At 40.2% G+C, this 24,825-nt stretch overlaps 1 protein-coding gene and 1 non-coding gene across 2 annotated transcripts; both read right to left on the reverse strand.

Moving 5' to 3' along the window:
- Nucleotides 1-3,045: 3,045 nt before the first annotated feature.
- Nucleotides 3,046-3,414, reverse strand: LOC145632888 (putative mitochondrial protein AtMg00310). Its single transcript, XM_081685217.1, has one exon. The coding sequence runs from the start codon at nucleotides 3,412-3,414 to the stop codon at nucleotides 3,046-3,048; it is 369 nt and encodes a 122-aa protein (XP_081541343.1).
- Nucleotides 3,415-20,289: 16,875 nt separating this feature from the next.
- LOC145633443 (small nucleolar RNA R71) lies at nucleotides 20,290-20,395 on the reverse strand. Its single transcript, XR_014112768.1, has one exon. It is a non-coding gene; the product is annotated as a small nucleolar RNA R71 (small nucleolar RNA).
- Between the last annotated feature and the right edge of the window lie 4,430 nt (nucleotides 20,396-24,825).

Here is a 24,825-nt window from a genome sequence, read left to right on the forward strand (position 1 = left end):
GGGCATATTATCAAAGCTCTATTGTTCAGAGATGCGTGGACATTTCTTTCAAGCTCTTTTGCTCAAGAGACGCGTGGGCATCCTATTATCAAGCTCTTTGTTTAAAGACGTGTGGACACATCATTCAGAAGTTCATATCCAAAAATTAAAGAAGCTCTATTGTTCAGAGACGCGTGGACATATCCAAAAAAAGAAGCTCTTTGTTCAGAGGCGCGTGAACATATCCAAAATAAGAAGCTCTTTGTTCAGAGACGAGTGAACATCGAAACAACAAGATGACGTTCCCTAGATTGTGGAGAGTTGTCATAAACAACTAAAGGTAATTTCAAGCGAAGTTGTCTTCGATCATGTTCCCTTAGACGTGGAGGATGGTCATAAAGCGGAAGAGGATTGTTTTAAGTGAAGAAATCTTCGATAGTATTCCCTTGGACGTATAATATTATCAAAGCGGAAGAGGATTGTTTTAGGTGAAGAAATCTTCAATATTTGAAGCAGTTACAAGCGTAGCAGTTTTCAAGCGGGATGACATTCTCTTGGCAGAAGGTCATCAAAACAATATAAAAGCGGCAACAAATCGGTTACCTTCGAGACGTGTGCTCAACAATGCAAGATACGCGTTTCTTAACTCTTTTATCTGTTTAACTAATGCTAGTTTGCAGGTATCGACGTTACAAGAGTGATTTAGGATCGCAGAACATTCGGAATCATTCTCCGTCCCTATCGCTAATTTGACTTTTGTTTTCGAAACTCGCGTTTCTCCAAACTCAATAATAGTGGGGGCTTCTGTAGACACCCATTTGTGTCTCCCCAAAACAAAACCAAGTGATGATTACCTTTCACGTCGAATCATAATCGAATGAAGTGAAAGTGTGGAAAGTTTAGTGTTGCGGACAGTTTTTAATTTATTTTCTCTTCTCTCTGTTATTGAAAACTTATTTTTAGAAAATAGCCAATCCAGTTTGGTTGGTCCATGATATGGGTCCAATAGTAGTGTAGTTGGATGGGTCTTGACAAGAGCTTTCCAATGATATATTATAAGCCCAATTCCGATGTATATTGAGGAAGTTATGGCCAATTTACTGATCTGGGCCCGATTTGAGCCTTATATGCGGCCCAATGATCTAGGGGAGGGCCTAATATAGATTTATCATTCCTAATGCAATTAGGAATGGTTTTAGTCTTCTAGATTCTTCTAGAACGTTCTTTTCATTCCTAATTCAATTAGCATTGATAAATTGACTTTTGTTGACTTTTTCAGAGTTTTAATTAAAATCAAAGAACATTTTTGAGGGAAATACGATTTTATCCTCCTGTACGACAATTTTTATCTGATTTTAAGAAAACGCGTGAATTTCCAGATTAGCGCCAAACGCCAGCTGTAGCGCCTGGCGTTAGCATTGGCGCCTAGCGCTAATGTTGGCGCCTAGCGCCATTAGCCAGCGTTGGCGCTGATCAGGTTTTATCTGCGCCAGAACTCTGTTTTGATATTTTATCTTTTTGGCTGATTTCTTTATAAATAACGTCGTAAAAACTCCGTTTTCGATAATCAGTTTTCACCTACAATCATCGATTCTTTCTTTTACCAACTCTCATCAAGATTTTCTTGATTACTCTCTCTCTCTCTCTTCTAAACTAGCTTCTCTCAAATATAAAAATTATGCATTCATTAGATTTAGATACACCTAGCCATATTCGAAGTTGCCTTCGCCCTAGACGTGAAAGGTTTAATTTCTGAGGGTTTGGTCCCAAATCTCTCTATCAATTATTTAATTTAATTGTTTTGTTTATTATTTTCCTTGAAGTTACTAACGCGTGTATTTTGTTATTAGAAAGAGGTACGAGGTATCAAAGTAAGTATCTTAATTGATTTATTGATATTATGATATAGAAATCATGTCTTGGTTGTTATTATGATTCCTAGTATCATGTTTAGGGAAAATGTTATAATATCAAATATGCTTATTATGATTCCTGCTATGCTTCCTATTTTCTTTCCTAATATATATATTCATGTTAGTATCATGTTAGGGTTAAAGATTTGATCTTTATATGTTTAGTGACATGCTAGGGTTTGTTATTAATCTTGTTAGTATCATGCCTAGGATCTTGCCTTTTTTATTATGCTTTAACATGACTCATGATTATTATTATGATAATGATTTTATTGTTATTATTATTATTATTATTATTATTATTATTATTATTATTATTATTATTATTATTATTATTATTATTATTATTATTATTATTATTATTATTATTATTATTATTATTATTATTATTATTATTATTATTATTATTATTATTATTATTATTATTTTTATTATTATTATTATTATTTTTATTATTTTTTTTATTGTTATTGCTTGATCACACCTTTTATGCATGTTTAAAAGGAATTGGTACTTGTAATCACGCTAATAAGATAATTAATAATCTTGTTTAGGGTTAATTATGATTATAATTCAAGTGATCGCCAATAATAGATTTATTTGTGCATTAAATTTAACCAACATATATTAAACAGGTTTAGGGTTAATCCTATTGATTGTAGGTTAGTCAGAAAGCGCACATGAATACGATCTGAATAAAGAAGAGGCCTATTATTAGGGCAGGTTCAATCTCTTTTAGGTTGGATTTGTACCTTCATCCCCAAACCCTATTTGGTTCAAGACTTTATGGAGTTGACGATCTCTTGGATCGTTAAGGGGTGTAACCTTCACCTCGTGAATGGTTTACAAGTTCCTAAAAAAACTTGTTGGCGACTCTTTTGCTCTATCTTCTTTCCCTTTGGACGCCACCGTACTTTAGTGTATGATCACAGTGGGGTTCAAGGTAGGGGATTAACGCTTGAAATATTCCCTACAGCTCCCAAGTCCTCAAATTCCCAAGACGCCCAAGCCAATACCCACTCTTAACAGTATAAATACCGTTCGATGTAGGCTACCAATACCGTCTGTCACACGGCCAAGAATTAGAGAGAGGCAAATTGAGGATTTCCCTCCTATCATTCACTGCAAATGTGGCGTCAATCACCTCCCTATCCTAGCAACCCCTTTCAACATCTATCAGATCACATACCCTCAAATTCGTCTCGCTATTCGGTGAAGGTGTTGGCATAATGTAAGATCCTTCTCCCATCAACCATGCATCATCCCAAACTCGAATTGAAGAACCGTTTCCATCTCTCCATTTCATCCCATCAAGCAACAAAGCCTTAGAACCCCATATGCTCCTCCAACTATAAATCAGATCATACCCCAATGAAGCATGAATGAAATCGGTGTTCTTGTAGTACCTAGCCTTCAACACTTTATATAGCATCGAAGAATTGTTGTTGCTAAGCCTCCACCCTTGTTTAGCTAGCATTGCTTGATTAAAAACCCGAAGATCTCTAAAACCCATACCACCCATAGATTTCGGGAAACAGAGGGCATCCCACTTTTACCAATGCATTTTACGCGTCGTGTCTGTTGAACCACACAAAAAGCGAGCCAAAATAGCACGGATCTCATCAATTAAACCATCGGGAATGCGAAAAATACTCATCATGTAAGTAGGAATTGCTTGAGCTACCGCTTTGATGAGAACCTCTTTTCCCGGCCGAGACAACAATTTTGTCCTTCTAACCCTGAAGCTTTTTCCATATCCGAGCTTTCAAACCTGCAAAAATTGCTTTCTTCGATCTCCCAATAATGGTAGGTAGTCCCAAATACTTCTCATGCCTATCGACCACTCGAACTCCAAGGGTTTCCACAATAGCATTCCTTCTTTCCAGATTCACACATTGTATTTGAAAGAAAAAGAGATGTACTGATTCACACATTTGCTAAAGGCTACTTCTGTCTTGCTTAGATTAACATTCTGACCGGAAGCCCTTTCATATGTACTGATAATTTCAGCAATTTTAGAGCATTCTTGCAATGTAGCTTTTGCAAACAATATACTATCGTCTGCAAAAAACAAATGTGAAATCCTAGGAGCTCCTCTGCAAACACGAGCCCCATGGATGGCATTATCCCTAGAAGCTTTCGAAATAAGAGAAGAGAAAGCATCAGCACATATCAGGAATAAATATGGGGATATAGGATAACCTTGCCGCAGACCCCGAGACGGAATCAACGACCCAGAAATTCCACCATTGTATTTGAAAGAAAAAGATACACTAGTCAAACATTGCATAATTCGACTAATCCAACTCTGCGGAAAACCCATTTTTTCCATCAGTTTTCCCATAAAACTCCACTCCACCCTGTCATACGCTTTACTCATATCAAGTTTAAGCGCAATTGTACCATCCTTCCCTTCCCCTTTCCATTTCATACTATGAAAAATCTCGAAAGCAATAAGAGCGTTGTCCGTGATAAGTCTATTAGGGACAAAAGTACTCTGATTTTTCGAAATAATCGAGCCAAGTATTGTCTTCATCTTAATTGCAAGAGTTTTAGAAATAATTTTGTACAACACGTTGCACAAACTAATGGGTCTAAACTCCATCATCATCTTAGGCTCTTCGCATTTCGGGATCAAGACTATACACGTACGGTTCACCTCCCCCAAATCCACCCTCCCATGCCACCAAGATTTTACAAACCTGATAACATCCCCTCTAATAGTATCCCAAAATTTCTGGAAAAATAATGCATGCATCCCATCAGGCCCCGGCGCCTTGGTTGGTTGCATTTGAAATAAAGCTTCCCAAATCTCTATACTAGTAGGCTCCTTCTCCAATTCTCTACGCATTTCTGAAGTGACAAGTGGTTCAATCTCGCTTACTGCCTCCTCAAAGTTACTTTTATGGTCTGAAGCAAATAGACCACCAAAGTATGAAGATATAATGGTATCCAACTCCTTCTTTGTCGTTCTCCACTCACCATGCTCGTCAAATAAGACCATAATTGCATTGCGTTTCTTCCGTTGACTCGCCTTATGATGAAAGTAAGTGGTATTTTTATCACCATCCTGGAGTTCATTAGATCTTGCCCTTGCATACCAATAAGACTCTTCAAGTCTCCGCAGCTCATCAATCTCCTTTCTAATTGCATTACACTGATCAAGCAAAGCCTCATCAAGTCTACTACCCTGGATTTCTCTAAGACGACTTTCGGCATTTTTAATTTTCTTTTTAAGAACTCCAAAAGTCTTGGCTGCCCAAGTAGAAAGACCCCCAACAACATTTGCGATCCTAGCATGCATAGGCTCCCCTACCCTCGCACTCCAACAATCCGACACTACCTTGGCACATTCCTCATTCGACAACCATATTGATTCAAACCTGAAAATTTTCTTTTTCTTTTTTTTCTCTAACATCCTCCTTCCCACATTTTAATAGAATAGCTCCGTGATGCGAGTGACAAAAGGGGAAATTAATTACCTCATTATACGGGAACAACGAGCACCATCCCTCCATAGCAATGAACCTGTCAAGCCGTTCTTGAACTAAAGTTTCCATACAAGTCCCTCGCAGCCACGTGAAAGTATTGCCTTTGAACCCAAGATCACGAAAACCACATTCATCCATGACCTCTCTAAAAGCATCCATTTCCATTTCACCTCTCACCGCCCCACCACATTTTTCGTTCATGCTAAGAATCTCATTGAAATCACCGAAACCCAATATAGGAATGTTGCTTCTATTTTTTATCTGCTTCAAAAGTTTCCACGTCCGATACTTATTATTTGCCTTGGGCCATCCGTACACTCCTAGAGCTTTCCAACTTGGAACTCCATTATTATCACACACATTTGCTTCGAAGTGATGAGCTGAGTACGAACACATACTCACCTCGATATCTCTCCACCAAAAACACATACCACCCGACCTCCCATTACTACTCAAACATATGCCATTTGTGAAACCACATATGTTTCTGATTACTTCTAGTCTTTGTGCATCAATTTTCGCCTCCATTAAAAACACGATATTTGGCATGTCCCTCCAACACCAATCTTGGAGGGCTTTTACTGTTGACGAGTTGCCAAGCCCATAACAGTTCCAGCTCAATATTTTCATTGTCCTTCGCGGTGTTGGTCATCACGAACCACCGCTACTTGGATAGTTTGCAACCCATCCGAACCATCAAAACACATCTCCACTTTCTTTGCCTCTCCTTCATCCGGAATATCCACCGTACCACTCACATTACACACACTCTTGCACTTACCCATGCTTGTCTCATCAACAGCCTCATCTGTCACCATAGCAGTTTGTCTAGTCCCCTGCTTACAGACAAATTTTTTAACCCTTCTAATATTAGCATTTGTAGGCAGAGTACCACTTGAAAAAACAAGAGGAGGAGTAACTGGTATCTTTGTAGCAGAATGTTCCGAAGTCAACAATTGATCACCAACCCCATCACAATTATTATTCTGACTCTCCCCAATCACAATATTAATATCATAAGAATTTCCACCCATAGGTCCCACCTTATAATTCAATGATTCCTGCTCATGAAAATAAGGAGTAGACTTTTCCCCACTAGCAGAGGAAGTTGTTTGTACCTAAGTAGTATCATTGTCTCTAGTAACAAACAATTACTTCCTACTTTTTTTAATCTGAGCCATCTCATCAGCATTTTTAACAACCCCTTTTCGAGGGGAGGCCCTTAGGAAGAGCCCCCACCCAAGCCTTTTCTCCTTTTCCTCATCAGATAGAGCCACACAGTCTTTTTCGGAATGTCCAATTCTACCACAAGCAAAGCAAAAATACGGCAATCGTTCATATTTAAATTTAACTTTCATATGCTCCCCACGCTTATCTTTCATCCATTGATATCGACGCAAAGGCTTTCTTATATCTACCATCACCCTAACCCGTCTATATCTATCCAGACCAAATTTAACATCCTCAATATCAATGAATTCCCCTAAATTAGCATAGATTGCTTTTACAAAAGAATTCAAATGACAATTAAAAGGTAGATTCATAACCCTTACCCAAAACGGAGAAAAATTTAACTCGACTTGATCCGGCTGTTCATTGCCTTCAACCTCCTTTAGCACGAGCATGTGATTTTCCCAACACTACGGTCGTCCTTGTCATACTTTCTCCTTGTCCCTCTAGTGAAAAAAAAATGAAAACCATACAAATTAGGGCTAAGGACTCTAATTATCAACTTGTCCTGGAGCGCCCAGACCTTCAGCATTGTTCTTTTGAACGCATCAAAATTATGTGGTCGTTCAGTGCATTGCCTACCCACCAATAATAGATCAATATTATCGGCGGCCTCCTCATAGTCAATGTTACCAACATCAATAAGATCCCTATCTTCCTCTTCGAGTCTAAGAGAAGAACACGTCAGAGCCAATTCGTCGGCCATAATACGGAAGCTTTTCGTCCAGGACGGAGACACAGCGTTCAAAACGGAGAAACTTCTGTCTTTTGAGAGAGCAAACCCTATCTTTCGAGGGAGTTTTTCTCTTTTGCTTTGTTTTTCTTTTATTCTTTCTTTTAATTTCTTTTAGTTTCCTTTTATTATTATTTTTCTTTTACTTTTCTTTTCCTTTCTTATTTATTTTATTTTATTTTTCCTTTCTTTTATTTTCTGTTCTCTTTTATTTTCTCTTAACCTTGTAATTATAAATACGCATATTTGGGTTAGAGAAAAAATAATTAGAGAATTAGAATTACATAATTCCTAGCTAAGTTGAGAGCTTCTCTCTCTTGATCTACGGTTAGTTTTAAGAGTAGATTTTAAAGAGAGAAAGTGAGGAATTTCAATGGTTATTTGAGAGGTTGAAAACTCAAAATGACAATTGTATTGAATATCTCCATTATCAATCAAAAAAGATTTCTCACACTCTCCCCTCTTTATTGATTTATTCAATTTCAAGCTTGTTTGGTTTAATTTTGATGCTTGATTAGTGTAATTGTTCTTGATATATCAAAAAAGATTTCTCACACTCTCCCCTCTTTATTTTTTTAGTTGTTTGTAGATAGATGATTATATTTGAGTTGTTATTGGCTAGGAATTGGGTAATGCAATTATCGATTGGTTTTGATTGTGATTCTCTTTGTTTGTTATTCATAGTGAACCCTAACTTAACAATTAGGAGATAGCTCTTATATTCCTATTGATTGCTCTTCTCATTAGTCTTGACAACCCTTAATTGGCATGCTCTTCCAAAGTTGCGACGAATGACATGATTACTTGTTTATCCCCATTCTTAGTGTTTTATTTCCTTGGTTACTTGTTTCGTTAGTTGTTAGTATTCTCTCTTACCTTCGTCTTTGACCTAGTTTAGGTGCATAATTGAAAGTGCTTGAAAATTATTGTTCCTTTGGGTTCAGTTTAGGTTAAAAATACCCTAGACAAGTGGACCAATGAGAGGAGGCCACGTGGTGAGTTTAGGATGGCCCAAGTGGCCCAATACCCTCTTGACACTTGGCCCCTTCATTTAAGCCCCTGAAATGGCGGCCTTCAAGGGCCTAAATCCAAAGAAGCGCTGTAAAATGGCGCAGCCTACTAAAATCTAGGTCAAGTGACCTATATTGGGGCACACTCTCCAATGATCCTATAAATAGGGAGATATTTCCCCATTTTGGGGACACATTGAATCATTTTTTATACCAACTTTCTCTCTCATCAGAGAAACACCTGAGCTTGGAATCGGAGCAGATCCCCACCTAAATTTCCGCACTCTTTATTCTTCTTGAAGTTACTAACTTGATCATCGGAGGCGGAGCTCCACCACCCGGAGTCTCCGTTGCTTTTGCAAGTACAGCTCAACCGGACCAATCTTTGTGGCGTAACTCTCCCGAGGGACAAAAACACCTAAAACATTTTGCGCCGTCTGTGGAAAGAGTACCTCAGGCATGGTTCAAGATTCTGTACCGCCTCCTGATCGCCCGGTCAATGAACCGGAAGTTTTTACGGACCAGGAAGATGATGATCCTCAGGTCGAGACCTATATAGCTAGTGATGGCTCTCTGATAACCAAGCGTGTCCGGCCCAGAGACACTCTGGAGCGGGGTACCAGCCAGGCGGGTACAAACCGACCCCCTGGACAGCCGGAAGGGGAAACCCATATAGCCAGTGGATCAGCTCCCATCACTCGAGACGAACTCATGAAATTCATGACAAGTTTCAAGGGTAAAATTAAAGATCTGATCACGAAGAGTCGGGCAAGAGAAATACACGCTGTCTAAGTCGGCAAGAGAAATACACACATCTGCAGGGAATTTACCTTCCCTTTATGAGAGCCATACAGGTTGTAATACGGTCCATTATGGTCCTCAGATGATTGGGATTGCACCGTGTGTACCGTCTCTGTTCTACGGTCCATATTCTCCCCATTTCATGCAGCAGGCCCTCTTCGGAGGTGAGTAGGCATACAACAATGTCCTGCCACTGGACTGGTAGCTTCGTCTGCTCCGCGTGGGTGAACAACCTTCTGCGTTCACTCGGGAGATAACTAAGGCGGCACAGCCGGCCAAGGTTAAAAATGTGTTGGTAGGCACCTATGACGGTACCTCCAACCCGGAAGATCACCTCATGGCTTACACAAATCTCATGTACTTACAGGGGTTGGATGATGTCACTTGGTGCCGATGCTTCCCGGCTACATTGAAGGGCATTGCCCAACAATGGTTTGGCAACTTGCCAGCCGGGTCCATCGATATTTTCAGGAAGCTTGCCTTCTTGTTTGCTTCCAACTTCTCGATGAAAATCCTTGCGAAGAAAATAAGTCTTGACTTGAGCACCATTAAGCAGGGAGAGAGAGAAGGATTGCGCTCCTATGTTAGGCGGTTCAATCTGATCAGAATTCAGATTAAAGAACTGTCCAATGAGGTAGCTTTTACAGACTTTTTTAAGGGTCTGAGAGACGGGTCGACCTTTTAGTTTGACCTAGTCAGAAAAGGGGCTTTCACTTTACAGGAGGCTCTAAGGGAGGCGGAAATCTATATTCAAGCAACCAACCTTTGCTCGCCTGGTAACCAATCGGACTCTAAGAAATCTGACAGGCAGAAATAAAGTCGGACTACTCAGCCGGCCAAGGAAAAAGAAGAGAGAAAGAAGAGAAAAGAAGTGTGGGCGGTTAGCCGTCTCAAAGAAGAAGAAAGAATTTAAACCGTACGTCCCTAGGTACAAGTTTAACAAGGATTGCAACTCCATAGCAAGCGGGTTCTCATGCGGTGGCCCTACCATCCGGGGAACCAAGAGCCATCTTCGAAAGATGGACAATGATGATGATGATGATTAGGCAGGAAGTTCCTCCTTCCTAGACATTCTGATCACTGAAAGGGATAGGGGCACTGTCCGGCGTCCGCATGATGACCTGGTTGTCATTGAATGTAAGGTCGCTAACCAGCTGGTTGGACGAATCCTTATTGACATCTGCAGCTCGTCAGACATCATCAGTCTCCGGTGCTTGTAAAAGCTGAAATACAACCTAAGCAACATGCATCCGGTTACGCACCCCTTGGTTGGTTTTGGGGGTGGGATGGTTTACCTAGTCGGTAGGATTGGTTGACCAATCCGGCTGGGTGAAAAAGGAAAAGGACGACACCTGGTCGTCAAGTTCTTAGTCGTTAAGGAATTGACCGCCTATAACATTATCCTAGGATGGCCAACCCTCAACGAGGCCAAGCCTGTAATCATCCCTTCTCTCGTGCTCATCAAGTATGAGAGGGATGATGGCTTTGTTGGTTCCTTAAATATGGATCAAAAGACGACCCGGGAGTGTTACTTCTTAGCCTTTAAGGATACGATGGTCCTAGACGGGAAAGCCCCGGAACCAATAGAACTTAGTAATGTCAAGGATGCCGCTCCAGCCCCACAAGCAGCCGGGAAGAAAAGAAAGGCTCCTTTGCTGGTGGAGGTGAAAAAAGAGAAAAAATAGCAATCACTAACCGGGGAGCGGTCAGCTGAGCTCTGTCCCCAACCAGCTGGAGGCCATATTAATATACCTCTGGACGACAGCCGTTAAGAGCGTATTGTCAAGGTTAGGACGGCTTCTTATGCTAAGCTGGGTGCAGACCTGCACCTATTGCTGAAAGAATTCAAAGACATCTTTGCTTTTGAAGTGGAAGAGACGCCATGTGTCAGCCCGGATCTTGCTGTCCACAAACTCGTCGTGGATCCAAAAAAGAAGCCTATCCGGCAAAAGAAAAGAAACCACGACGAGGAAAGAAGTCAGGCGGCAGCTGCCGAAGTAAAAAAGTTGTTGGAAGCCGGGTTCATTCGGCCATGTAATTTTCTCGCCTAGGTGGCGAATGTTGTGCTTGTAAAGAAGCCGAATGGTACCTGGCGTATGTGTGTTGATTACACAGACCTCAACAAGGCATCTCCCAAGGATATTTACCCATTTCCAAAGATCGACAGTCTTGTGGATTCGACAGCCGGGCAAGCCTTGATGAGTTTCATGGATGCCTACTCCGACTTCCATCAGATACCCCTGTGGAAAAAAGATCAAGAGAAGACGACCTTCGTCACTGAGCAGGGGTTATTCTGTTACACTGTGATGCCGTTTGGCTTGAAAAATGCGTCGGCTACATTCCAACGGTTGATTAATACGGTCTTCATTAATCAAATTGGGAGAAATGTGGAGGCGTACATTGATGATATGATAGTTAAATCCAAGCAGCAGGCGGATCACCTTGCTGGTCTCCGAGAAACCTTCACCACACTCAGGCGGCATAAGGTTATGTTAAATCCTAAGAAATGCTTCTTTGGTGTTGAGTTTGGGAAGTTTCTCGGATTCCTGATTGATCAAAGGTGGATATAGGCTAACCCCGAGAAGATACAGGCGGTAATTGATATGAAGTCACCCCGCACTGTCAAGGAAGCACAGAGACTAACTAGTTTCTTGGCGGCACAGGGGAGGTTCGTCAGACGGTCAGGTGACAAATGCCTTTACTTCTTCCAAGCAATCAGAAAGAAGACCAAATTTGAATGGGAGGATGATGCCGAGGCGGCCTTTCAAAAGCTGAAAGAACATCTGCACTCTTTGCCAAGGCTTGTTAGCCCTCTGCCCAAAGAGACGTTATATATGTACCTAGCCGTCTAAGATCATGCTCTCAATGCTGTTCTCCTTGCTGAGAGACACGACATTCAACTCCCGGTTTATTTCATTAGCCATGTGCTAAAAAATGCTGAACTCCTGCACCTGATCGAGGTTAGATAGTGTCGTTAGTCTACTAACCCTAATCAAATTAACAATTTATAATACCTAAACTACCCTAATACGAGTATAGGGGTAAGTAAAGGGTCGAACCCAAAAGGACTAAGTGTATCAATCTATGCTAATTAGACTACTAGGAAAGCTTGTGAGGTAAGAGAGGTTCAATTAAACACTACTAAGAGCAAATAACTAAAACTAGGGAAAGTGGAATCCAATTACATCAATACATTCAACAACATCAAACAATTAGATGAAAATGACCTCAATTAGGACGATTTACACATTTAACTCACTCTCGCGCAATTAAACATGTTAATAATCCTACTAGACTAATTCACTCTCGTGCAACTAGCCTAGCAAAGATATGGAGGAATTTAGGGCTCTCAACCAACTCACTCTCGCACAATCGATTGAAAACACAATTAAAAGCATAGAATCAATTAGCTAGAAAGATTCTAATACATAAAAGCATCATCAATACACAATAATCAAGAAACAATTCCACACTAATCACAATCAATCATTCAACTTATTAACATGACCTTCATCCATTTCCCTAGAACAAAACCTAAACTAACATGGTGAACAAAAACAAGGAAAACAAGGTAAAATAATAATAAAAGCAAGAATCAACCACTAAACTAATTAATCTACTCAAATAAACAAATAAATAAGCAAAAACAATAATAAATGAAAGCAATAAAGGTGAGAGAAAGTTAGGAAGACTCATTGAATTTATGAGAGGAAAAATCCACAAATTTGCTTCTTCAAAATCCCAAAAACTCCATGAAAAATCCAAGCTTTCTCTCTCTAAACTACTCCTAAACTAGAGAGAGAAACTCCTAATCTAACCCTAAGAGTGAGAAGCTCTCCTAAACTAACTAAGAAAATAGCATAATAGATCCCCCCTTTTTTACAAAGAGTCCCGTCTATATATATGTGGCTCCACACAAAAGAAAGAGACTTGGACAACAAGGCGCAAATAAATCGTAAACCCAGTCGTGCGCGCCCGCACATGAGTCCTGTGCGCCCGCAAACAATGTGTGTGCGCCCTCTCATCGTAGTGTGCGGCCGCAACTTTGTGGGTACGGGGAAAATAAGCGCGCCCGCACATGAGTCATGCGCGCCTGCGCAAAGGTGTGTGCGCCCGCACAGAGGTCGCGCATAGGGTCGCGCAAACTCTCTGGTTTTGCTCTGTTTCTTCAGTCTGGCTGTGCGGGTTCTGACAGGGCTGCGCGCCCGCACAGCCTCACATGTGCGCCCGCGCATAAGCCGCACAGCACCCCGCGCACAACAGATAACTTGGCTTCTTGATATCCTCTTTCTTTCGGCGCATAATTCCTACAAAACCAAAGCATGGAGATCAAAATAAAAACAAAGAAGATAAATTAAATAAATTAAGAAAATAAGCTAAAAACTATTAAAAACCACTTAAATACTCGAAATCAAGATAAAAGACAAGAATAAGTAAATAAAGAAATAAAGGACAAAAAGGGTTAAATTATTGGAAAAATAAGCCGAAAAACGACTCAATAAACACCCTAAAAAGTGCATAAAAGTCACTTATCAAACTCCCCCAAGCTAACCTTTTGCTCGTCCTCGAGCAAATTAACATGAAACACGAAAGAAGGAGAATGATTTATTCAAGCAAAGCTAGAACACTTAAGGAGACAAGAATGTACACTAACTCACTTTCGTAGGAATCACGGTCACTTTTAGCAACTAATGACAAGCCCTTTAAACCCCTAGATCGCCCTAGAGGACGAGTGTGCTCTCGTGAGGGTGTCCTAAGAGTTTAACCCACAACTCTAAATAAAAACCAAGGCACGGCAATAAAAAAAAGAAAAGAAAAAGAAACATAAAAAAAAGAAAGAAAACACAATTTCATATTTGGACAAGAGATAGGAACAAACACCAATGAATGCGAACCTTTCTAAATAGACAAATGTATGCACGTTCTAAGATGTCAATGGTTGATTGAAACATAACATATGCTAAGCATAGAGAACTAATGAGGACTCAATCCACCCTAGCCCCAACCAATCGGGCCGCGTTCTCTCCACTAGCTTCAAATCAACCCTTAAGCTAGCTTCTCATGATTCCACGAAGGAACCGGAAAAAGATAAAGAAATGAAAAACTTTGAGAAGGTAATCCCGACATCTCAACTATGCATACTCTCTCCATAGGTTTGAGATCTATCTCCCTCCACCGTTCTTTGACTTAACCCCACTAAAGTCTAAGGGTCTTTTATTTGGTTGTAACGTAAGGCTAAGGGTTAAGGCGGGGTAAAATTTTGAAAATTTTGGTGATATTTCCTAAGTGAAGCAAAAGAGTGGCCTACTCTCAAAAACAAACTCAAGAATTCACAAAATATCAAACAAAAATACCAATAATGCCATCTCCCCCAAGCTTACTCAACACTAACACACAATATATACAAAAAGAAGGAACGTTCCCCCCCCCCAAGCTTGAACGAAGCATTGTCCTCAATGCTTAAACTAGGGTAGAAAACGAAACCAAACTAAAAAATATTTGTGTTTTTTTTTTTTTTTTTTTTTTTAGCTCTTATTTGATGTCCTCGCCTTTTTTTTTAACTATGGACGGCTTTTTCTTGAAACTTCCTTTGATTTTCTTGAATTGCATCTTTCTTCTCAAACTTTTCTTGCATTTTCTTTTCAAGCTCAACTTTCAATACCGTACTTAAACCAATTCACAAAGTTTTCTTGCTCATGAACAACACTCTCAAAACTCAAACCTCACATGCCTATGCTTCACTAACTAAAAGGGTTGGTAAACATAGGCCATTGGGTTTGTAATGCGGTTTAAACAAGAGCGGGAAACATTAGGCTCAAATTGGTTAATAAGTAGGTTGATGCAAAATAGAAAATCAAATTTGTAACAAAATAAAAAGAAGATAAAGAAAAATGAGAAAAGGTGCCATTTTCCTCCCCTAGAGTGGCTCGGTCACGATCTTGGGAGCTAGAGGTCAAAACAAGGATTAAGACATGCATAGTCAAGGATCCTAAATAGCCGCTCAACAAGGTGATGAAGGCTAGAACAAATGAAGCTCACAAGGGATTATAACCAAACAAATAGCAACCAAGGGTTTCAAATCCACTATAGAGAGCAACTCCATCTTACCACATTCCCGTGAACTAAGGCTTCATGGACCCCTAAAAGTTCTTAAACCGGCTACCTTAGCATATAGTATCCTAGAGTCAACCAATGACACTCTCAAACCGTGCATACATTTACCACTTAGGAAGAAAAACATTCAAGAATGCAATTCCAAAACAAAATGTCCAAAATAAGAACAAACAAAACACATTTTGCCAAAATTACCTTGAAAGTAAACAAAAATAATCTACTTTTTTCTCTCTAAAAACTATCTAATCTAACCCTAAGAGTGAGAAGCTCTCCTAAACTAACTAAGAAAATAGCATAATAGATCCCCCCTTTTTTACAAAGAGTCCCGTCTATATATATGTGGCTCCACACAAAAGAAAGAGACTTGGACAACAAGGCGCAAATAAATCGTAAACCCAGTCGTGCGCGCCCGCACATGAGTCCTGTGCGCCCGCAAACAATGTGTGTGCGCCCTCTCATCGTAGTGTGCGGCCGCAACTTTGTGGGTACGGGGAAAATAAGCGCGCCCGCACATGAGTCATGCGCGCCCGCGCAAAGGTGTGTGCGCCCGCACAGAGGTCGCGCATAGGGTCGCGCAAACTCTCTGGTTTTGCTCTGTTTCTTCAGTCTGGCTGTGCGGGTTCTGACAGGGCTGCGCGCCCGCACAGCCTCACATGTGCGCCCGCGCATAAGCCGCACAGCACCCCGCGCACAACAGATAACTTGGCTTCTTGATATCCTCTTTCTTTCGGCGCATAATTCCTACAAAACCAAAGCATGGAGATCAAAATAAAAACAAAGAAGATAAATTAAATAAATTAAGAAAATAAGCTAAAAACTATTAAAAACCACTTAAATACTCGAAATCAAGATAAAAGACAAGAATAAGTAAATAAAGAAATAAAGGACAAAAAGGGTTAAATTATTGGAAAAATAAGCCGAAAAACGACTCAATAAACACCCTAAAAAGTGGCATAAAAGTCACTTATCAGCACCCCGTGGTTCAAAAATTTGGCCTTGCTCTATATATACCCTTCAATAAATTGAAACCGTACTTTCTGGCTCATCCGTTGGTAATTTACACCGATCAGCCCCTCAAGCGGCTAATGTCTACCTTTGAGTCATCCGGTAGAATGCTGAAATGGGATATTGAAATGCAATGTCTTGAAATCACTTTTAAATCTAGAAAGGCAGTGAAAAGTCAGTCGTTTGCCGACTTCATTGTTGAAATGACACAACCGGTACCTCCGGATAACATTGATCGGGTTTGGAAAGTGTACGTAGACGAGAGCTCGACGAAGAACGACTGTGGTGCAGGAATTATATATGAGTCCCCTGAGGGAGAAAGATTTTAATATGCACGGCGGTTTAATTTTGAAGCCTCAAATAACGAGGCGGAATATATAGCCCTACTAGCCAGAATTCGCATGTGTAAGGCAGCAGGGTTAACAAAAATTGACGCCTACTCTGATTCACAGTTGGTCGTAAGCCAGTATGAGGGAGCATATGAGGCAACTCATCCGGCTATGATCAAGTATCTTCAGGCAGTCAAAGAAGAGGCCGGGACACTTAAGGAATTCCTTCTAAGTCAAGTGCCCAGGTCAAATAACAACCAGGCGGATGTGTTGTCCAAATTAGCATCTTTCGCCTGCTATGATACGCCTCGATTAGTCTTTTGGGAAGTTCTTGAAAAAAGAAGTATATATGAGGAGCCCATTGGAATCTTGGACCGAAGCTCTACCTAAATGGATGGCATCCGGGCATATTTAACAGACGACACGCTTTCTGATTCACCATAGGAGGCAGCCGTCATGAAGAAGCGACCAGAAAACTTCGAGATGAGAAATGGAGAGCTCTTCAAGGCGGGTTTCCTTAAACCTCTATTGAAGTGTGTTACTCCAGAAAAAGGGAAAGAAGTTCTTGAAGAATTGCATGCTGGATACTGCGCCTCTCATTTAAGCGGCAGATCCCTAGCCGTTAGAGCCAAGCGGCATTACTTTTGGCCTACTCTTGAAGCAGACACTAAAGAGTTTGTGAAGAGGTGTGACAAATACCAGAGGTTTGTGTAATACCCCGTATTTTTATGTATTTTTATAAAGTATTTAAGTATTAATAAAATGTATTGTTAAGGGCTCAAGTATTTTATTTAAATATTTTAAAGGGTAAAATATTTTAAATATAAGGTTTTATAAAAGTAAAATATATTTTTGGCCCAAACGTTTATTAATTATTGGGTAATGTAAAATTATTCCTACATACTCTTGTTGGATTAACCCATTCCAAAACCCATAACTTAAGCCCACATTTTTATAAGCCCAAATTTAACCCTACACTCTCTACTCTATAAATACCCCATGTATCTCCAAAATTTCCCACACAAAAAGGTTAGTCTTGTTTTCTTTCTCCTTTGTTTTATTAATTTGTGTAATTATAATTATTGATTTATGAGTTTTGATTTTATTGTTTGAAATTAATTTGATTAGTATGAAATTGTATTTTTGATGATTAAACTTTATAATTTTCAGATTTTGTAAATTTATAACCTAGGGTTTTAATTCTTGAAAATAATGATTTTAGGGTTTTTATGAACAATTGATTTAGGACTTTTATAGTAATGATGTTTTGAAAATTTGGTGATTATAAATACTGATTAGTTTAACTTAATTCCAAATTATTTTGAACACGTAAATTCGCGTTTTAATTATTACATTTCCGTTAATTAATATTAACCCCGTTTTAATCCGATAGGTTCTGAACTTGATGAGTGGAATTTATGCCACGATTAAGGTTCATTTTGATTGTAATTTTCCCACATTTGCGGATTGTTTGCATCCTTTTCGTTGCACTTAGTTCCCTTCCCCTTTATGCATCTTCTTTCCTAGATTTTGCCCCTTTTTCCTACTCTTTACTTTAATTTCCATGCTTATGCTTTCTAGGAAACATCGGGATTTTCAAGAGGAGGAAGCTAAGCTCAAGGGAAGCTGAAGGAAGCAAAATTAAGAAGAGGTTCGACCGAACCTCCTTAAGGTGTGGCCGAACCACGGTGTGGCCGAACGTGCTCAGTTGTTCGGCCGAACGTCAAGGCAGGGTTAAGAAACAATTTGGCAATTTTGCAGGAGTGGTCGAACCACAGAAGTTCGACAAGACCAGGATCAGAGAGGTTCGACCGAACCTACCCATGGTTCGGCCGAACCTTCCCTGTAGTCCAGCCGAACCTTCCAATGGTTTGGCCAAACCTACCTTGTAGTCCGGCCGAACCTTCCCATTGTTCGGTCAGACCACTCCTCTTTTTCAGCTGGCTTCGTACGGACTATATAAGTCCCATCATAGAACGTTTTGATGTAATTTAGATTAACTTAGTTTTAATTTTCTACACTTTTAGCTTAATCTAGAGAGAGAAACACTATTAGTATTCATTTTGGTAGAGAGAGAAAGTGTGGATTTCTTCATTGATGAACTTGGATTTTTAAGAAAAAGCTTGTTTAATCTTTTGTAGATCTTCAACTTCAAATAATGAGCAATCTCTTACTCTTTCTCTTTACTTTTGCATTTAATTTTGCTTATTTACTTTGATTTTCCTTCTTTACTTATTAATCATGTTGATGCTTATTGATTTGATGATTGATATTGTTCTCAACATGATTTCTGAGTAGTCTCTTAGCCAAGGGTGTGGGGATGGTGTAGTTGCTAATTGTTCATGCTTATAATATTGGGATTAAGTTAATTGTGATTAAAATCTTTGCATGCTTGATATTCTTTGATCTTCTTGCAAGTGCACATTGTTAGTTGATTAAAGGTTAATCTTTGCTAACAAGATATGGAAGTTGACTTAGTTAGGATTCATTATTATCGATTTTTCTTTGATTGCACCTCCCAATATATGGTTCTCGTGTGGAAACATATAGGCTATGTTAGGAGAAATCGATCAACCCCGGAAGGCGGTTAGATTGAACCTTATATCGATATTCATGCATGTTTAGTTCACTATTGATTTGCTTTTGTGTTATTGCATTCAAGCGGCATCTACATCTACCCATCTCCCTTGGTGTTTAGTTATATTGATTTTAACTCGTTTTACTTTTAGTTTAATCTCTTAGTCATTCCTATCCTTTGTCCTGAGATAGCTTAAAGTCTAGTGATGAATGCGGTGTTTATGTGCTTCTTCCTGTGGTTCGACCCCTCTTCTTACCATATACTTGTATTAGGATAAGTCGAGTGTTAAAAATTGTATTTGATTTAGGTGTAGTTGTCTAACGACGCAATTATTCCTCTATACAATTAACGCGCCGTTGCCGGGGAGACGACTTCCATTGCTATTTCATTGCTTGTTTGAGACTATCTCATCTTTTATTTGTTAGTGTTTGATAATTTTGTTACTTGTCAGTGCTTACGTTCTTCTGAGCTTTGTTGTATGAATAGAGGACAAACCCGCTCAAGATCTTTGATTCCCATCGATCTAGAGCTAGAGAGGTCTTTGTCCCTACTTCAAAGAGAAGCAAGAGCAAGGAGTAGAAATTCTCACACCCCGACGAGAGAAGCAAGAGAATTAGAAGATACTCAACCCTCTTCACCCTCAAGTGAAGAATTAGATATCCCTAACTCATCATCGAGTCCGGAAATCAACCCTTTCTCAACCTATAAGTTCGAGTGTGAAGAAGGTCCTAAAATGGGAGAGAATATACCTTGTCTTGGGGCTCCCAAAGCCTTTAGAGCACAAAGTGGGATCCTAACTCCTACTACTCAAGCCAACAATTTCGAGATCAAGCCTAATTTAATTGCTTTGATTGAGAGGAAACAATTCTCGGGTGGAAAGTTTGAGAGTCCTCATGAGCACTTAAAAGAGTTTGAGAAATATTGTGACACGGTAAAGGTCAATGGAGTGACTCAAGAATATATTCGCCTCAAGATGTTTCCATTTTCACTAATTGGGAGAGGTCTAGAATGGCTAGAGAAGGAGGTGCCCCCTAATTCTCTCACAACATGGGACCAAGTGACTACGACTTTCTTGAGTAGGTTTTATAAGCATAGGAAGACCGCCAAGGCTCAATCTTTGATTCAAGGTTTTCGCCAAAAGAGTGGTGAGTCTCTAAGTGCGGCATGGGAACGATACAAAAAGATTCAACGACAATGCCCACACCATGGGATACCCATGTATCAACTCATTCACACTTTCTATGGAGGTCTCACACCTCAAGGAAGAACAAGCCTAGACGCCGCGCCCGGTGGTCCAATCATAAACAAAGGAGAGCAAGAATTGGAGTGTATTATAGAGGAGGCCACAAAGCACTATGTTGATTGGTATGAAGGAGAAAGGGATGCTACTTCTAGTAAGGATGTTTATGCATTGGAGCAAGCCAACGCAATCAACAACCTCTCTACCCAAATCTCCAAAATGACCAAGCAAATGGATGAATTGATGAAAGAAAGGTCCAACCCTCATGGTAATACCTCCCCTTCAACCAAGGGAGGCAATGGTATGGATACTTCCTCCTCCTCTTCTTACAATACAATGCCCCAAGGATTCATGTTTTCTTCTAATTGTGAAACCTATGATCATGATACCTCTCATTGTGTATATGCTTGTGAAGTTCCACCCCTTTCCCATGAACATGATGATAATATGGAAAATGTCAATGCTATGAATTTTGCTCCTAGAATGGGAAATGTAGGGAACTTGAGGCCAAACTCTAATTAAATGGGGAATCGGAATCAAGGTGAAAACCGTAGTTGGAATCAAAGTGGTGGTGGTTATGATAACCAATAGCATGGTGAGGGAGGCCCTTCCAATTTCAATGGAAGAGGCTACTCTAACAAAAGGGGGTATGGTAATCAAAACCAACAACCTAATTCCCGATACCATGACCATCAAAATCAAAATTTTGGTGATCAAGGTAACATGGGAAATAATCAACAACGCAATGTTCCTAACCAAGGCACCAGAGGCAATAGGGGTCAATATGTTTCTAACTATGCCAAAACTAATAGGCCTTCGGGTTTCTATCAAGCCAAACTTCCTCCACCTCAACAACCTCTTCAACTTGAAGCCCCTCTAAATGATCCCGTGATGGCTAAATTACATGCTCTATTGAAAATGCGTAAGGAGGATCAAAAGAAGCATGAAGAGGCCCAAAAATGCACCAATGCTCACATGAAAATGCTTGAGATCCAAATTGCTCAACTTGCATCTAATTCATTCCCCTCTTCTAATTCTTTTTCTTCTCACATTCCAAGTCAAGGAATCAACCCAAAACCTTTGTATGCCATGACAACCCGAAGTGGGAAGGTAGTAGGGAGTGACCCTTTAGTTGAGGAAGAACCCCAAAAAGAGGTGGAGTCAGAGAATGAGGGTGAAAAAACGAATGAGCCATTGAGTGTTGAAAAGGAAAAAATTATTGAGGTGCCAAAGGAAAAAGAAGCCACCCCCTTGCCCTTAAATCGCCAACCTAGAGAGGAGAAGCTACCCTTTCCACAACGATTTGTGAGAGCTAAACTTGATGCCCAATTTGGGAAGTTTTTGGAAGTCATTAAGAATTTGCATATTTCCGCCCCTTTTGTTGATGCTATGAATCAAATGTCCCACTATTCCAAATTTTTGAAAGATCTTTTGAGTGGGAGAAGGGAGTGTGAGATGGTGAGTTTGACTGCCAATTGTAGTGCAATTCTTTCCAACAAACTTCCTACCAAATTAAAGGATCCGGGTAACTTTTCCATCCCTTGTTCTATCAATGGCATTGAATTTGATAAAGACTTGTGTGATTTAGGAGCAAGTGTGAGTCTCATGCCCTATTCCGTCTACCAAAAGCTTAGTGTAGGAACCCTCTCCCCCACTAACATTACTCTCCAACTAGCGGACCGTTCCGTTAAGTTTCCCTTGGGCAAGGTTGAGGACATTCCCCTTAGGGTAGGAAAGTTCACATTCCCCGTGGATTTCTATGTGCTAGAGATGGATGAGGATGAGAGGATTCTTATAATTTTTGGTAGGCCATTTGTAGCTACTTCTAGAGCTATCATCGATGAGAAGGAGGGTAAGATATCCTTTAAAATTGACAATGATTCCATTGAGTTTGATTTGAATAATGTCATGCAACAACCCTCCTCAAGTGGTGAATGCTTTAAGGTAGATGTTCTTGATACCGTTCTTAATGAATTTTCTCGCTCCTACTTGCATGCTACTAATGATCCTCTCGAAAGTGTGTTGTTGAATGAATCAAAGATAGGTACTCACAAAGAAGACATACATTTCTATGAGAATTTGCTTGAGGAAAGCAAGAAGGAGTGCAAGGGTGCGAGCATGGAAGAAGAGGCTCCTTACATTAATGATTTCTTTCAAGTTGAAGAAAGACAACAGAGCCCCAATGGTAAGGGAGCACCAAAGGTAGACTTGAAACCTCTACCTTTTGGCTTAAGGTATGTATTTCTTTGTCCCGATGAGTCTTTCCCCGTGATTGTCAATTCTAACCTAACGGATGAGCAAACCTCCCTCTTGATCAATGTTTTTAGAAAACACAAGAAAACTTTGGGTTATACCATTGATGATATTAAAGGTATAATTCCATCTTTATGTATGCACAAAATTGATCTAGAGGGAGATGACAAACTCGTTAGAAAAAGGCAAAGAAAGCTTAACCCTTCCATGCAAGAGGTCGTGCGGAAGGAAGTGGCTAAGCTTCTTGATGCGGGAGTTATTTTCCTAATTGGTCGTAGTGATTGGGTATCTCCCGTGCAAGTTGTGCCTAAGAAAGGGGGCATGACGGTAGTGAAAAATGATCATGACCAACTAGTGCCCACTAGACTTGTTACCGGTTGGCGCATGTGTATTTACTATCGCCAACTTAACACAAGTACATGCAAAGATCATTTTCCACTACCATTCATTGATCAAATGTTGGAAAGGCTTACAAATCATTCCTTCTATTGTTTCCTTGATGGTTACTCGGGAATTTTCCAAATCCTGATTGACCCGAAGGATCAAGAGAAGACGACTTTCACATGCCTCTACGGTACTTATGCGTATCGTAGGATTCCTTTCGGGCTTTTTAATGCCCCCTCAACATTCCAACGTTGCATGGTGTCCATTTTTAGTGATATGATTGAGGATTAGATAGAATTCTTCATTAATGACTTCCCATTGGAGGAGCCACCTATGAAGATTGTCTATCTAATTTATCTCGTTGCTTAGAAAGGTGTGAGAGGGCTAACCTCGTGTTGAATTAGGAAAAGTGCCACTTTATGGTGGAAAGTGGGACTGTTCTTGGTCACAAAATTTCCCATGTCGGCATTGAGGTAGATAGAGCCAAGGTAGAGGTCATTGAAAAACTTCCTCCCTCCACCAACGCGAGGGAAGTGAGATCCTTTCTTGGCCATGTCGGATTCTATCGGCGCTTTATAAAAGATTTTTCAATGATTGCTAAGCCTCTCACCTCCCTTTTGCAACAAGATAAGGAGTTTGTGTTTGATGATGCTTGTCAAGAGTCTTTTTGTAGGTTGAAAGAAGCCCTTTGCACCGCTCCTATTGTCCAAGGCCTAGATTGGTCTCTTCCATTTGAGCTCATGTGCGATGCAAGCGACGAGGCCATTGGATCGGTTCTTGGACAACGAAAGGATGGGAAACTTCATGTCATACATTATTTGTCTAAAACTATCAATGATGCCCAATGAAACTACACAACTACCGAGAAGGAGTTTCTAGCGGTTATTCACTCATTTGAGAAGTTAAGGACCTACCTCATTGGTTCTAGGACAATTGTGTATAACGACCACTCGGCTCTAAAATATTTGATAGGAAAGAAGGAAGCTAAATCGAGGCTCTCAAATATTTGATAGGAAAGAAGGAAGCTAAACCGAAGTTGTTGAGATGGGTTTTAGTCCTCCAAGACTTCGATTATGAGATGAGAGACGAGAAGGGAGCCGAGAATGTGGTGGCGGATCACCTTTCAAGGTTGGGCGGTGCAAGGTTTGAAGATGATGGTTTTCCAATAGAGGACGCTCTAAGGGATGATGTGCTATATGTCCTTGAAGTGAAGTCGGGGCCATGGTATGCGGATATTGTGAATTACTTGGCTTGTAGTGCCGTACCACCGGATTTCACTTCACAACAACGTCAAAAACTCAAGCACGAGGCCAAGAGATACATTTGGGATGATCCCATTTTATTGAAGAGAGGGGTCGATGGTTTGTTGAGGAGATGTGTCCCTGACGATGAGGTTCAAAGTCTTATCCATATGTGCGGCTCTTCTCCTTGTGGTTGGCATATGAGTGCTCAAAAGACCGCCTAAAAGGTCCTACAATCTATGCTCTTTTGGCCTTCTCTATTCAAGGATGCTTGGATTTTTGATAAGACTTGTGATAGATGTCAAAGGATGAGGAATATTTCTAGGAGGGATGAAATGCCGCAAAACCCCATCCTTGAGCTTGATGTTTTTGATGTATGGGCTATAGATTTCATGGGCCCTTTTATTTCTTCACATGGGAACAAATATATTTTGGTTGCCGTTGACTATGTCTCAAAGTGGGCGGAGGTCGTGGCTTCCCTACGAATGATTCTAAGGTTGTGGTTAATCTTTTCAAGAAAGTTA

This window comes from Chenopodium album, chromosome 5 (assembly GCF_948465745.1).
Source record: "Chenopodium album chromosome 5, dcCheAlbu1.1, whole genome shotgun sequence".
Lineage (NCBI taxonomy): Eukaryota > Viridiplantae > Streptophyta > Magnoliopsida > Caryophyllales > Amaranthaceae > Chenopodium > Chenopodium album.

Bases quoted from the DNA above. Each gene is read 5' to 3' on its own strand.
- LOC145632888 (XM_081685217.1), bottom strand. From the start codon at position 3,414: ATGGGTGGTATGGGTTTTAGAGATCTTCGGGTTTTTAATCAAGCAATG.